This window comes from Neofelis nebulosa, chromosome 2 (assembly GCF_028018385.1).
Source record: "Neofelis nebulosa isolate mNeoNeb1 chromosome 2, mNeoNeb1.pri, whole genome shotgun sequence".
Classification (NCBI taxonomy): domain Eukaryota; kingdom Metazoa; phylum Chordata; class Mammalia; order Carnivora; family Felidae; genus Neofelis; species Neofelis nebulosa.
In genome coordinates, this window is record NC_080783.1 from 70,410,734 (window position 1) to 70,425,765 (window position 15,032).

General features: G+C 39.5%; 2 protein-coding genes across 16 annotated transcripts in view; one reads left to right on the top strand and one right to left on the bottom strand.

Moving 5' to 3' along the window:
• GCA (grancalcin) overlaps positions 1-2,627 on the bottom strand; it is a 49,325-nt gene extending 46,698 nt beyond the window's left edge. For 8 of the 12 annotated variants that reach the window (XM_058715130.1, XM_058715132.1, XM_058715139.1 and 5 more), the window contains exons 1-2: positions 1,803-2,075; positions 1,438-1,522 (exon numbers count right to left, since the gene is read on the bottom strand). The gene's annotated coding sequence lies outside the window, so the exon portion shown is untranslated. Of the gene's footprint in view, positions 1-1,437; positions 1,523-1,802; positions 2,076-2,527 lie in introns of those variants that run through there. The other 4 variants (XM_058715140.1, XM_058715141.1, XM_058715134.1 and 1 more) reach the window with 3 other exon arrangements.
• IFIH1 (interferon induced with helicase C domain 1) overlaps positions 2,600-15,032 on the top strand; it is a 56,005-nt gene continuing 43,572 nt past the window's right edge. For all 4 annotated transcript variants that reach the window (XM_058715126.1, XM_058715129.1, XM_058715128.1 and 1 more), the window contains exons 1-2: positions 2,600-3,052; positions 11,930-12,098. In XM_058715126.1, the coding sequence (XP_058571109.1) occupies positions 2,600-3,052; positions 11,930-12,098 (622 nt within the window). The remainder of the gene's footprint in view (positions 3,053-11,929; positions 12,099-15,032) is intronic.

A 15,032-nucleotide genomic window follows, 5' to 3' on the forward strand; every position in this document is an offset into this window, starting at 1 on the left:
TCTCATTTACGATAGTATCAGAAACAGGAATGGATCTTACCATAGTCCTCATAGCATTTGTTCTCTATTATTTGGTATTTGTCCTCCACTCCTATTAGAATGTGAGCTCCATAAAAAAAGAAACTTTGTTCAGTTTTACTAACTACACAAGAGCAGCACTGCTCATATTGCAGGTACTTAATAAATATTTTCAAATTATTGTATGAACAAATGAGGTACGCTGAACACTAAATATCAAAGCTTCTACTTTTGACCTTCTGTCACCCCAACAGCAGTTCCATGGTGTTAAGAAGATGACATTATCTCCCCATATTTGACCATCAAAACCTTTGTATCCTCCAGTGTTTGAAACCCAAGGACAGAGGGATGAGTATTAGGGGACAGAACGATTTTTGGTTGGTTGGTTGGTTTTTGTCTTAACATACTGAGTGAAACCGGCCAGCACCTGAAGAGCAGGCATGGAGGGAATTTCTTGGAATAGTCCTAAAAGATATCTTCATACACCCAATAACTAAAATTGATCATTTGAATACTTTTGTAGAGACATCTAATTTGATATCTTTTATTTAAGGGGTCAACTCCCCAAAATAAGTAAATACATAGTAGTGTTTTATGAAGAAACGTTAAAGAATAATATAAAGCAGGTTCATCTGCAAGGCCAAAGTTGCATTTCGCTTCGACAACTTTCACTATGTGTCTGACATTGGACCAGCTGCTAAGGTCAAGGCAAATAAAATTCTCATGGGGGATAATCAGCAAGGACCTACTGGTAGGACCTACTGCTTGTATTATACTGATTACTGTGTAAATATGTCCTCTCTTCAAGCAGCTTACAATCCACATAGGAAGAAAAAGCTTAGCTACATAATATCATTAGAACATAAAATAAGATAAAATAAAATGAAGAGCTCAATTGAATATTTTGTATGCCTCTGACGAAAAGAAGTATTTCTCTTACCTAGTCCAAAGCACCACCAGGCCTCCCTGTCCTATCCAAACTTCACTGAATGTGCTTTGCTAACAGATTACTTTTCCTAAATGTATCTTTTTAAAGGCTTAAGTGACCCCCTCCTTCCTCCACATAACTCTAGACCATGAGGTTCTCATCGTGAAGTATATACACTACTACCCACAGCCACCCAGGGAGGCAGAATATGAGTAGCAACCTGAAGAACTCACTTTCATGTGGCTTCTGTACTGAACCGAAGCTGCCATTTTTCAGTGTGGGTGTCTTTTTTTCCCTCATGACATAGACAAATGTTGATGTTTACTACAAGTTGGTACATTAGTTGCTAATTAAGTTCCTAGCTGCTTCAGCCAAAACTTTCTGTATTGAATCCAAGAAAAGAATGGCAGCTATATCAAAAATAAGTTGTTGGGGATTTTGTTTTGTTTTATTAAAGGAAAGTTGTATATTAAAGAATATGGGGAACTTACAGGCTGAGAGATAGAAAACCTTCATTCTTGGCTTCCTCCTAAGCTGAGTTGGTGGTTAAAGTCCCTCTTCGTCTGTCACTGGGCCCTGGTCAAAGCCAAATAAATACTACATGAGGCAAGAAAATAAGGTGTTTATCATTATTCACTCTTTCCCCACAGACTGTAAAAGCAAAGAGGTCGTTTCGGGGGACCCACAGGAAGTCAGGTTTATTCTAGAAAGGGTGCAGGGGTCACTTCATCCTGGCGTTCTGGGTCTACACATCTCTGGAAAGATGTCTTCTTAGCTTTCTTAGCTTTACCTCTTCACCCCATACCCTGCAGTCTTAGCATCTTACCACCGGGCAGGGGGTCAGGGCAGAACCTACCTGTACGCACCAACCAAGGGTGTCTCCTTGTGTTGGCATCAGTGTTACAGGCATCTTCTCTTCGCTTCTGCACTGGGAAGTCCCCCATAACGCGCTTTCAAGCCCTGCACGTTTTAACTGACAAGGGGTATGCTAGACGGCGGTGGGAAAGACATCTGATTTTTGAGGCAGAACCCTGCAAAGAAGGGAAAACACCTGCATAAGAAGCATGGCTCCACCGGGGCTGTCTTATTCGAATTCGCTTTCTGTTTCCGTTTCCTACAGTGCCTGCGACCGAAACACGGTCCTCGCCAGGACCAACCAAAGGGCGTCTCCTCCCCAAGGAAACCGACACTCCCCGCCTGGCGGATTACGTCGGGAAAGCCCTGACGCGGGGGCGGGGAAGATAATCGAAACAGAAACTGAAGTTCGGTAAACTACAAGAACTGCCCGGTGGAAAGCGGGGCTCAAAGCTCCCTCTCGAGTTTGCAGCGGCGGGTCTCTGGCGGGTCTCTGGCGAGCACTGCAGAGAGTCGGAAGTAGCGCGCCTGACCGTCCGCAGCGTCTCGCCGCCGCGTCCCTAGGCCCGCGCGCCCGGCCACCTGCCCACCCGCCCCCTCCGCGGGTGCGACCGACCGCGCCCTCGCGCCCCGGCCAGCGGGCCCTGCTCGCACCCCGGCCGTCTGGCACCTGGCTGTGAACCCCTGTGGCTGCCAAGGCAGCGGACCGCGGCGCGCACCTCTCACCTGTTGAGCAGAGAACAGCAACCGTCGGTCTACTTGGGAGAACCCCCTCCCTTTTCTGAGCACGAACGAAAGATGTCGAATGGATATTGCGCAGACAGGAGTTTCTGCTACCTCCTCTCGTGTTTCAGGACCAGAGTGAAAACGTACATCCAGGTGGAGCCCGTACTGGACTACCTGACCTTTCTCCCTGCAGACTTGAAGGAGCAGATTCAGAGGATGGCCGTCACCGCTGGGAACATACACGCAGCGGAACTGCTTCTGAGCACCTTGGAGAAGGGAGTCTGGCCCCCGGGCTGGGCTAGACAATTTGTGGTGGCCCTTCAGAGAGCAGGCAGCGTTTTAGCCGCCCGCTACCTGAACCCAGAGCTCACCGACTTGCCCTCTCCATCCTCTGAGAACGCTCATGATGAGTGTCTCCAGCTGCTGAACCTCCTTCAGCCCTCCCTGGTGGACAGAATTCTGGTTAAAGATGTTTTGGATAAGTGTGTGGAGGAGAAACTGTTGACAAACGAAGACAGAAATCGGGTAGGTGTCCTCTCAGATGGAGGGACATTTTGTAACTCGGGGTTGCGCCTTCATTTGCCCCACTCCAAATGTTCTTTGGTATCTTTGGGTAAATGTGGTTCCCTCCTTCCTTGAAAATTCTCGAGACTAGGCAGGCACTTACAAACATAATTTTGAAAATTTAAATATAAGAAAAGCTCTTTTTCTAATCCTTTCACTAAAATAAGCTAAAGAGGAGCTAACTCCAAAATAGTAACGCATAGTAATAGATAACATTTATTGAGCACTTACTGCAGACAATTGGTATCATGTGCAAAACGTATTATCAGAGTTCACGCTCCCAGTAATCCATTATGACTTTTAAGGTTATGGGGCACCTGGGTGGCTCAGTTGGTTAAGTGTTTGACTCTTGAAGTGGGCTCAAGTCATGATCTCACAGTTCATGGGATTGAGCCCTGTGTTGGGCTCTCTGATGGCAGTGCAGAACCTGCTTGGGATTCTCTCTTTTCCTCTCTAGCCCCTCCCCTGCTCGTTCTTTCCCTCTCAAAATAAATAAATAAACTTAAAAAAAAAAGATTTTTTAGATTATTAATTTTGTTTTACAGATGATAAAACTGAGGTAGGTTAATAACTTGCCCCAGATGTTCCAGGAAAGCAGCGGCAGAGCTAAGGACCTACTTCCTGGTGGTGTGCAAGTATATGTCTTAATTTATATAGTCCATAGAATGGACCCATGGGCTGAGTCCAGTCTATTACTGGTTTTTGCAGACCCAAAAACTAAGCATGGTTTTTACATTTTTAAATTTTCAGTGTTGATAAAGAAAGTTTTCCTGGAACACTGCCGTGTTCATTTACATGCTAGGACAGCTTCTGCACTTTTTAAGAGTAGTTAAACAGAGATCATACAGCTCACAAAACTTGCAATACTTATTATCTGGACTTTACAGGTAAAAAATGCCTATTTTTGGTCTATATTATACATTATGCCATTCAATCTTGGTCCAAGTGGAGAAATTACGACACGCACACGCGCGTGCGCACACACACACACACACACACACACACACACACATTTTTTCTTTAATCAAAGTTATAAGTTACGATATTCTCTGGGAATAAAAAGTGGCAGATAATTCATTGAAAAAATAAACATTTTATTTTGCAATTGCAGTTTTTCGTATTAGCAAAGAAGTAGTAGATTTTTTGGGTGGCATTTTGACAGGGTGAATTTTATAGGGAACTTTACATTTAATGTAATGTTTCATTGTTCATTGTTTCCCAATGAACAAGGTTTCTCCCTTTTTCTTTCTTTCTTTCTTTCTTTCTTTCTTTCTTTCTTTCTTTCTTTCTTTCTTTTCCTTCCTTCCTTCCTTCCTTCCTTCCTTCCTTCCTTCCTTCCTTCCTTTTAGATTCATCAGTTATTTGTATCTTCATTACAAAGCTCAGGCATTGGCCTGACATGAGCCAGTGATGTAACTTGGTCTTTAGTGACTAAAGTTAGTGTTCCTTTGCAGACGTGACAGCCATAGGGCCTGTCCAAAGACCAAGGCATGCATCTAATTTTGATGGCTGGTTTTCCCAACAAGTAAATTACTTTACACTGTTGTCTGTAACGTTTATGTAGTTTTGTGTATTGAGAACCAGCTAGAACGCATTCTAGTAGTCCAGCTGGATATGACAAATGTGTACATCACTGTGGCAGAATCTTAATTTGGAAGACAGTATGCAGCCTTCAAGCCAGCTGGAGATGGAAGATGGCATTTCCAGCCACAGTAGCTGTTAGGAAGTCCAGAAGCAACAGAGTCCAGTAACACCACAAAGCTGTTTATGTTTGGTGGGTATGATGTCCCGATTGCCAGCGAAACAGCACTTCTCCTTATTTACTCTAAATACTTCTGCCTATCAGCATCACTTTTGTCTTGCCTGGATTGAATTTCCGCCAGCTAGATTTTATCCAAGTTCTTGATTCTGGCAAGCTTGGAGGCAGCTAGCAGTAAAGCTTGGGATTTGACACAAAGAAGATGTAGACTAAAGGGACATTTGTGTACTGGGTGGCAGTTAAAGCCAAAGCAACCCAAACTCTCCCTCAAATTCATATTTCAAAAGAGGCTCCGGAAGATGGAGGAGCTATGCATTTGAGGCTTTCTAAGGAGGAGTAGTGTCTCTGTGAGATTCTGGAATCATCTTTGTACACATCATTTTAATGTGTCATCAGTCTCAAAACTAAACTATTGATGACAGTGGAAAAGAAGCTTTAGGGTTAGAGGAATCTGTGTTGATATGGGGATCATTGATCACCATTTATCTCAAAACAGCAAAGCGTACTGGGGAAAAACATGAAGAATTTGGAAGGGGAAAACCATTCCCATCTCAAATCTATGTTTGTTTCTTACTATATGTGTGTTACTTTGGGTCAAGTTATTTAAGTTCCTTGATCCTAAATTTACCCATGAAAATGGACATAATCATGTTTCCTCTCACTCACAATACTTTAGTGAATGCAAATGAGAAATCATGTTTATGAAAAAAGTCTTATCAAGAGTTGTTTTGATATGATGATGATGATGACTTCTATCATCATTCATTTAGGTACATTTCCCTGCAAATTTAAAGTTTCAGAGACTTGTGGCTCCTGGGTGGCTCGGTCGGTTAAGCGTCCGACTTCGGCTCGGGTCATGATCTCACGGTCCGTGAGTTCGAGCCCCGCGTCGGGCTCTGTGCTGACAGCTCAGAGCCTGGAGCCTGCTTTGGATTCTGTGTCTCCCTCTTTCTGACCCTCCCCCATTCATACTCTGTCTCTCTCTGTATCAAAAATAAATAAGACATTAAAATAAATTTAAAAAAAATATTTAAAAAAATTAAAAAAAAAAAGTTTCAGAGACTTACGTAAATCCCCTACATTGAAGCTCAGATATGCTTAAATTCCCTGGATTAAACTGTGATTCCAAGCAAAGGCTATGTCTTTCACCTCTAGAAATCTAGCTAAGACTAGGTATAGAATTGGTACTCGATAAGAATTCATTGACTGATTGGTTTTATTTCCAAACAGTTGTCTGGAATAAAGGATAAGGGATGAGAACACATGACATCATGAATTGCTTTGCCAGGCATTTGGAAATGGATGGATGATGGGCACAAGATCCCCAAGCTTGCTTTTGTGACAGCTTAAAGTAGTATATGAGTAAGAAGTCAGAACTTCTAAAAATTAGTTTAATTATTTTCCTACTTGGTCTGGCATTTTAGTTCATGATTCTCATGTCCATCCCTGCAGCCCCTGGCCCCAGACATCAGAGTCTCTAGAAATGATCCTAGATTTAGTTTTGTGTTCAGCAAGTACTCAAAGAAACTTATTTAAAGGATTGATTATTCATTCATTCGGTTGAAATTTATAGAGTGACGTCTTGTGCCAGGCACCATGCTAGTGGTAAAAAGACTGGATAATAATGCAGATATTGTCTCTGCTTTCATGGAGCCTATGTTGTAGTGTGGATCCGTATTCATCTAATAAATAGTTAAAGAATGTCTAGTGTGCGCAAGGCACTCTTGTAAATACTGGAGGCCCAATAATAAATATAAGAATCACCTCATAGATCATTGTAATGTAACGATCCCTAATAGAAAGGGAGTGCCCCTGTACTGACCTGCTTTTCTTAAGGATGCTTAGTGACCTCTTGGCACATCCATTGACTTAGACAGCCATGAATTTTGGAAAAGAGGTGATAATATAAACATTTCCATAGTGTCTTAATAGCAGTCCGAACACCTAAAGAGAGGTGCATGTTCCAATCCTGGCCAGCTCAAAGCAGTAAACATCCATAGTTCAGGAAGACCCCATATACGTCTCATTTACATAGGAGATCCAGAGATACTGTGATGAGTGCAGCTAGAAACCAAGTCCAGTTGTCCTTAGGTGACCGCCAAAGACCTGAGTCCGTCTCTCCCAGCTTACTGTATTGTCAGGTAAATTCTGATGCTTATGGATTTTATTAGCAAGAAAAAATACTATACTAGTAAGAAATTAGTTATGGCAATGTGATGATAGATATTCATTTAGAAACACATTAAGTTTTTATGGGGAACTAGCTTTTAAAAATCTTTGCTTTTAACATATGAGTTTTGCCTTCTGATTTACTGGTGTGAGAGCTAAGGTCTGCTGTGTTAAAAAAAATTACCATTATATTTAAATAGCTCTCTAAGGTTTTTATGAAAGAGAGAAAACATTTTTGTCAAACTTTACAATTGTGTTGGCAAGCCAGTGTTTAATGAAAAATATCAGTTTTCTCTCCTGATTTCTGTTGGAAAGAAAAAACATAGATGAAAGAATTTAGAATGTGAAAGCATATAATTGTTCATATTTATTTTATAAATTAGTTAGCAGTGTATCCATAGCTATTTTAAACTGCATATTCAGAGAAAATGTTCACGGGGGGAAGAACATGAGTGAGAATCACTACATGTCCTGTTGAAGTCTCAAGTCTAAATATCTTTCCAAGAGTTTCCATAATCAAACTTAATATTGGAATCTAATGTCTTTAGTATGTTTTAGGAGGACAGATTAAGTTATATATATAACATATATATATATATATATATGTTTGTATATATATATATGCTTATATATATTATATATATTTATATTTATTTATTATTTATATATTATTTATTATTATTATATATATATTTATATATGACTGCTTCAAAGGGAATTGATCTACTTTCTAGCACCCAAACTTAGAAAACTTCTTAAAAACTCGGGATCTTGATGAAGCTGCTAAAATTGCACAGGTGTTATATGTAGTTCCATATTCAAATAATATAAATACTTGCAGGAAATAATGGCATAATGATCTTCAACTGCCTGAACTCAATAAGGACAAAACAAGCTTGACAAATGTAATTCTACAGTTAAAATCAAGTTAACTGATTAATAGTGGAAGAAAATTTAGTGCCTATAATATACTTAGATTTTTAGTAAGAATATTCATTACAGTGCCTCACTTGCTGTTTTTAGAGAAATGCTTTCTGATTACTTCTGTCAGATGGATTTAAAGCTGATTAAAGAGTGGGGTAATTAGAAATAGGAATGGTTGAGTTAAAAGAAGGTGCTGTAGAAAAAAGTTTTTTAGTTTATTTATTTTGAGAGAGAGCACACACAGGAGGGGCAGAGAGAGAGAGAGAGAGAGAGAGAGAGAGAGAATCCTAAGCAGGCTCCACACTATGATAGTGTGAAGCCGGATGTGGGGCTTGAACTCACGAACCATGAGATCCTGACCTAAGCTGAAACCAAGTTTCAGTTGCTCAACTGACTGAGCCACCCGTGTGCCCCTAAAAGAAGTTTGCTTAAACCAGTCTTATTTAATATCTTTAGCAACTATTATTAAATTAGCAAATAATAATAAAGACATTTACAAACACCATAGAAGAAATGTTTCTAATAGGAGATTAATGAAGTTAGAGAAAAGGTAGGAAATGAGCAAGACTCTGCTTAGAAAATGCTATGGGGGAGATGGACTGAAATCACCTAAATTTAATTAAATCCAGTAGTCATCTTAACCATTTCTTGCTGGAAAATGTGCTTAAAGTTGGAGAGGATTAGTAAGTATAATTAGAGTTCAGGAAGGCAGTCTTTGGCCTCTGAAACCAATTGCCTGGGATAAAATTCTACCTCTGCCATTTAACTAGCTTTGTGGCTCCAGAAAGGTAACTGGATTTTTCTGTGCCTTGGATTTCTGATCTGTAAAATGGGTTTAATGTTGGCTCCTTCTTCAGGATTTCGGGGTTAATATATACAAACGCTTTATAATAATATCAGTAAGTATTCTCTAAGTAAGACTAACATACCCACTGGGTAGAAATTATGCTGTACACTTCTGTACTAAGTAGTGCTCCTGGTGAAGTGTTTATACAGGTACATGCTTTCTTCAGTCATCCATAATAATAACTAACACTGAATTTGTGTCAGACACTGTTTCAAAAATGCAAACTAATACCTGACACTAAAAGGTTATGGGACATATTTATAGGACTAGAAAATACACAAATTTAATAAGAAACAATTAATCTAGCTAATCAACCCAGATTATACATGTAGAAAGTGGACAAATGTTCAGAAGGGCCTTTGAGAGTAGGTAAGTCAGTATTTCTCATCGAAGCCGCTAATTAGAAGTGTGAGATCCTTAAAAAACGTTTTGGCTTCCCCACACAGACAAAACAAGTCAGAATCTTTGGGAGGGAGGGTAGATCCCAGGCATGAGTGTTTTTTTAAAGCTCCCCAGGTGTGTCTAAAGTGGGTGAAGAAGCCACGACATTTCTTTTTAGTTGCCTTGTTTTGCACATGCAGAAACTGAGGCCCAGAGACATGATGTGGCTGGCATCACGGCACAGCAAGCTGATGGTGTGGTGTCTAATTTCTTTCTGGTCTAAATGTGGCTTGTTTAGCCTTTTCTTCAAATGTTTGGTGCTGTGTGAAGTCCTGGGAAGTGCACTGTGATAACGATTACGTGAATGATCCACACTTAAAAAGATTTGCTGGTTTAATCTAAAAGAGACATTGAAGAAAGGCTAAAGGTTGTAATGAATAGATATAGAAATAATTCTGCCCCATACTTTAAGAAAGGAATGTGTGCACAAATCCCTTTGTCTCATAATACTAAATAAACACAAATTTAGGAAAAATATTATAGTCGAGTACATATTACAGATATTAAGTTAGCAAGAATATAAGTCTTGTGATAGTAATTCCTTCATAGTAGTGATAGCCAAGCAATATTTGGTTTCCTATTTATAGACTCCATGGGTTTAAAAGAAATAGCAAGCCCTGGATATACCGAAATAAATTAATGCAAATAGACATAGCAGAACTAGAAATTAAAGACACTTTCTCCTGCACCCCTTCTTCAGAATGGCTTAGGTAAAACATTTATTTCCTAAGTGTCAGTTTTGAATATCTCAGTGGCTTTAAAAATGGTGCATAGTTTTAAGGGGGCTTGGCCCAGAGATTTGCTCCCCGCTACAATCCAGAGTTGCTACAAGTGACATTCGTCTTTTTTCTCATATTTGAATATAAGCCTTTATTAACACTGATGCTTAATTGTTCACAATGTTTACACATTGTTTAAAATTGTTCAGAAGATGTTTGATCTTTTTATCCACTCATCAGTTGATGGACATTTGGGCTCTTTCCATAATTTGGTTAATGTTGATAACACTGCTATAAACGTTGGGTTACATGTGTCCCTGTGAATCAGCACTCCTGTATCCTTTGATAAATTCCTAGTAGTGGTATTTCTGGGTCTTAGGGTGATTCTATTTTTAATTTTTTGAGGAACCTCCACACTGATTTCCAGAGTAGTGCACCTGTTTGCATTCCCACCAACAATGCAAGAGTTCCCCTTTCTCCACATCCTTACCAACATCTGTTGTTTCCTGAGTTGTTCATTTTAGCCACTCTGACTGGTGTGAGGTGGTATCTCATTGTGATTTTGATTTGTATTTCCCTGACGATGAGTGATGTTGAGCATCTTTTCATGGGTCTGTTGCCATTTGGATGTCTTCTTTGGAAGAGTGTCTATTCATGTCTTTTGCCCGTGTCTTCACTGGATTATTTGTTTTTTGGGTGTTGAGTTTGATGAGTTCTTTATCGATTTTGGATACTAAACCTTTATCTGATATGTCATTTGCAAATATCTTCTCCCATTCCATTGGTTGCCTTTTGGTTTTGGTGATTATTTCCTTTGCTGTGCAGAAGCTTTTTAACTTGATGAGGTCCCAATAGCTCGTTGTTGCTTTTATTTCCCTTGCCTTTGGAGACATGTCACATAAGAAGTTGCTGTGGCTGAGGTCAAAGAGGTTGCCTATTTTCTCTTCTAGGATTTTGACAGTTTCCTGTCTCACATTTAGGTCTTTCATCTATTTTGAATTTATTTTTGTGTATGGTGTAAGAAAATCATCTTGTTTCATTCTTCTGCATGTAACTGTCCGGTTCTCTCAACACCATTTGCTAAAGAGACATTTTTTCATTGGATACTCTTTCCTGCTTTGTGAAAGATTAGTTGGCCATACGTTTGTGGGTCCAATTCTGGGTTCTCTGTTGTATTCCATTGGTCTATGTGTCTGTTTTTGTGCCAATACCATACTGTCTTGATGATTACAGCTTTGTAGTACAGGCTAAAGTCTGGGATTGTGATGCCTCCAGCTTTGGTTTTCTTTTTCAGCATTACTTTGGCTATATGGGGCCAAATTTTAGGATTCTCTGCTCTAGCTCTGAGAAGAATGATGGTGTTATTTTTATTGGGATTGCATTGAACATGTAGATTGCTTTGGGTAGTATCGACATTTTAACAATATTTGTTCTTCTAATCCATGAGCATAGAAGATATGGTATACATATACAATGGAATACTACTCAGCAACGAAAAAGAATGAAATCTTACCATTGGCAACAACATGGATGGAAGTAGAAGGTATTATGCTAAGTGAAATAGGTCAGTCAGACAAAGACAGATATCATATGTTTTCACTCATTTGTGGAAGTTGAGAAACTTAACAGAAGACCATGGGGGAAGGGAAAGAAAAAATAATTACAGAGAGGGAAGCAAACTATAAGAGACTGTTAAATACAGAGAACAAACTGAGGGTTGTTGGGGGTGAGGAAGGCAGGGAAATTGTGGGATGGGCATTGAGGAGGGCACTGGCTTAGATGAGCACTGGGTGTTTTGTGTAAGTGATGAATCACGAGAATCTACTCCTGAGGCTAAGAGCACACTGTATACACTGTATGTTAGCCAACTTGACAATAAATTATATTTTTTTTAAAAAGTAAATTTTAGAATAAAAAAATAAAATAAAAATGCAAAAGAAGATTTTTTTTCTTTTTATCCTCCTTTTCCCTTAAAACAGATTTCTGCTGCAGAAAGCAATGGAAATGAATCAGGTGTAAGAGAGCTACTGAAAAGGATCGTGCAGAAAGAAAACTGGTTTTCTGCATTTCTGACTGTTTTGCGTCAAACAGAAAACTATGCCCTTGTCGAGGAGCTAACAGGCACCACTTGCTTTGGAAGCAATGCAGGTATCTTATTTTACTAAGAAAGAGTGTACATTTTTCCTAGTGATTGAGAGTTTAATGAAGACTGTAGACACAACACTAAGCACTAAGATAGAATCAAAATTTCAAAACTGGAGGCAATTTGAGAGATCATCTATTTTTTTCCCCCTTTACAAATGAGGAAACTGTTGCCTGGGAAGAAATAAACTTACCAAAGGTCACAAAACTCAGCCAAGTGGGCTAGAATATTGGCAGCTGACCACTAGTCTAACACTGTTTCTATGACCCATCCTATATTGGAAACACAGTGATTACCTAAAAGTTTTACTCAAAATAATTGATACATTGATTAGACAACCAATAAATTGGAAGAAAATATTTTAGTGGCTATTACAGCTCTGCTGCATAGTCTTCTGGACATTTATATCAATTTTTAAGGAATTTATTAAATATTTGTTAAAAGGTTAGTAATTACCAGCGTATCTCAAATTAATTCCTGTTTCTTCGATCCTTCAAATATGATAATAAAAGTAACATTTTAGAGCCCTTGCACATATATTATTTCTAAATCTAATGTAAACTACCATCTTATTTTTCTTTTCAGGGTATGGATCTTATGTTTTAAAAAGTCTCATATGTAAGATAAATCAAAAGCTAATTGGTAATGAATGATTTAAATAGATTAGAGTCACTTCAGGCCTACTTGACTTTTTCTGTTAATCCAGTCATTCCATCATTTGTTCAATTAACATGGAATGAGTGTGAGACACTGTTCTAGGTGACATAGATGTGGACTTAAATGAGACATGCAAAGTTCCTATCGCCACATATGCCTTTCTAATGGAATAAGATACACAGTACACACTTTTCTAAGTTGTTTGTGTGGAATAAAAACAGATAGTTACTCAATTATTAGAATAAACAACATATTATATTTTCATTCTATATTATTTATAAAATAGCTTGATTTTGCCCAGTAGCTACAAATACACACACACACACACACACACACACACACACTCACTCATATATACATGTGTATATATCTGTGTGTATATATATATATATATATCTGTTGTATGTATGTATATACACAGAGATAGACAGACAGACACGCACACATCCATGATGAGTTCCCTTTCAGGACCTCATGGAACCATTTCCATCCATGACAAACATTCAAGGGCTTAAATTTCAAAGAGAAAGTGGCTGCAGTCTACATCTGTTTGTTTGTTCCCTGGGAAATAGTGGTCTCAGTGTATCAAGTGATATTAGAAAGGGTAGCCTTTCGGGTCACAAGACCTTGTCATATCCATCCCTCACATTTGATGGTACCTACCCATTTTACAGTTGTGTTCAGTGGCTTCCTGTTTAGGATGGAGTCTAGAAGATCTGCTCCAAAGTGTCTTCTAGATTCCCCTGATATAGACAACATGTCTGGCCATATTTCTTTCTAAAATATTTTTAAGTTCCTCTAGACAAAAGCTTTGCTAGAAGGGTAGTGTAATTTTAAAAATTACAATTCTTTGAACAAGAGTAATGTGGGTGAATATAGTAAATCCCAGGTAATAGCTACATCGTTAACACCTCGTCACATACACCTGGTGTTCTCATGCCTTCCTCTTACCTTTCTTTACTGCGTGCCACGACTTTGTGTTGATATGAGGTCTTTATGTGTCTGTTTCAGAATGGCTTAGGGACTAAGCCCACGCACATATCTTGGCTGGTCAGGGCCATGCCCTTTGTAAAAGGGGGAAAGGCCTTGTGAAAAGAAAACAGTGGCACCAGCTATCCATCCCCCCTTCCTCCCTCACTGGTCCCACAGCCAGGCCCTCTCGTGGTTGGGGCTTCTCCTTCATTCGACCACTGCAAGTGGTGACGCATGTTGACCCAGATATGAGGGCTTCCGTGAGGACAGGGGGCAGCATGCGAAGGGGTCACCGAGCTTCCTCTGAAGGTTGGAAGGACAACACCAATCCCTGGATGGGGCAGCGTTTGTGCAGTATCTCAACACCCTGACTGTAGGCAGGTTGCTCCTGATCAACTCACTCCAAAAAGTTGGGCTTAGTTTTTCATTTCCTCAGAACATCCAATCAGAGGAGTTGGGCTTTAAGTTTTGTTTGCTCAACCGTACCTCTTTGGATGGGAATCTAAGCATTTTTTCTGGCCTTAATAACCAGAGTAACGTTAGCTGTGACTATTCTTGTGGTGAGGAGCTGCTATGGATGAAATTGTGTTTCCCCAAAATCCATATATTGAAGCCCTAATCTCTAATGTGACTGTTTCTATGGATAGGGCCTCCAAGGAGGTAATTAAGGTTAAATGAAGAGAGAAGGGTGAGCCGTAATCTGATAGGACTGTGGCTTTGTAAGAAGAGATCTCTGTCTCTTTCTCCACCATGTGAGGACACAGTGAGAAGGCGGCCTGCTGCAAAACTCATAGCAGACACCAACCTTGTTGGCACATTGATCTAGGACTTCCGATCTCCAGCACTATGCGAAAGTAAAATTCTCTTGCTTACGTCATTCAGTCTATGGTATTTTGTTATTGTGGCCTGAGCTGACTGTTACAGCAGCCTAGGCTCCAGATCCTGATGCTTCTTGAATCCTGGCTCTTTTACTTCCCTCGATGTGTAACTCTAGAGCAAGTCCTTGCCTTCTCTGTGCCTCAGTTTACTCCTCTGTGCAATGGGTAGAATACTATTACCTATTACCTAGGGCTACTTTGAGGATTAAATGATTCAACATTTCTATCCCACTTAATATGATAAGTGTAAAATAAATTGATTATTATGATTATGAACCCCAAACAAAATGTGTACCTGCAGACATTGCCAAGTCATCTAATAGAGTCCAAAGTCACAACAATTTTCTTTAGGAAATTCTCCACACACAGACATACTTTCTTTAAGATGGGCTAATCCAAAACGATACTTTAAGCAATTTTATTTATGGGATC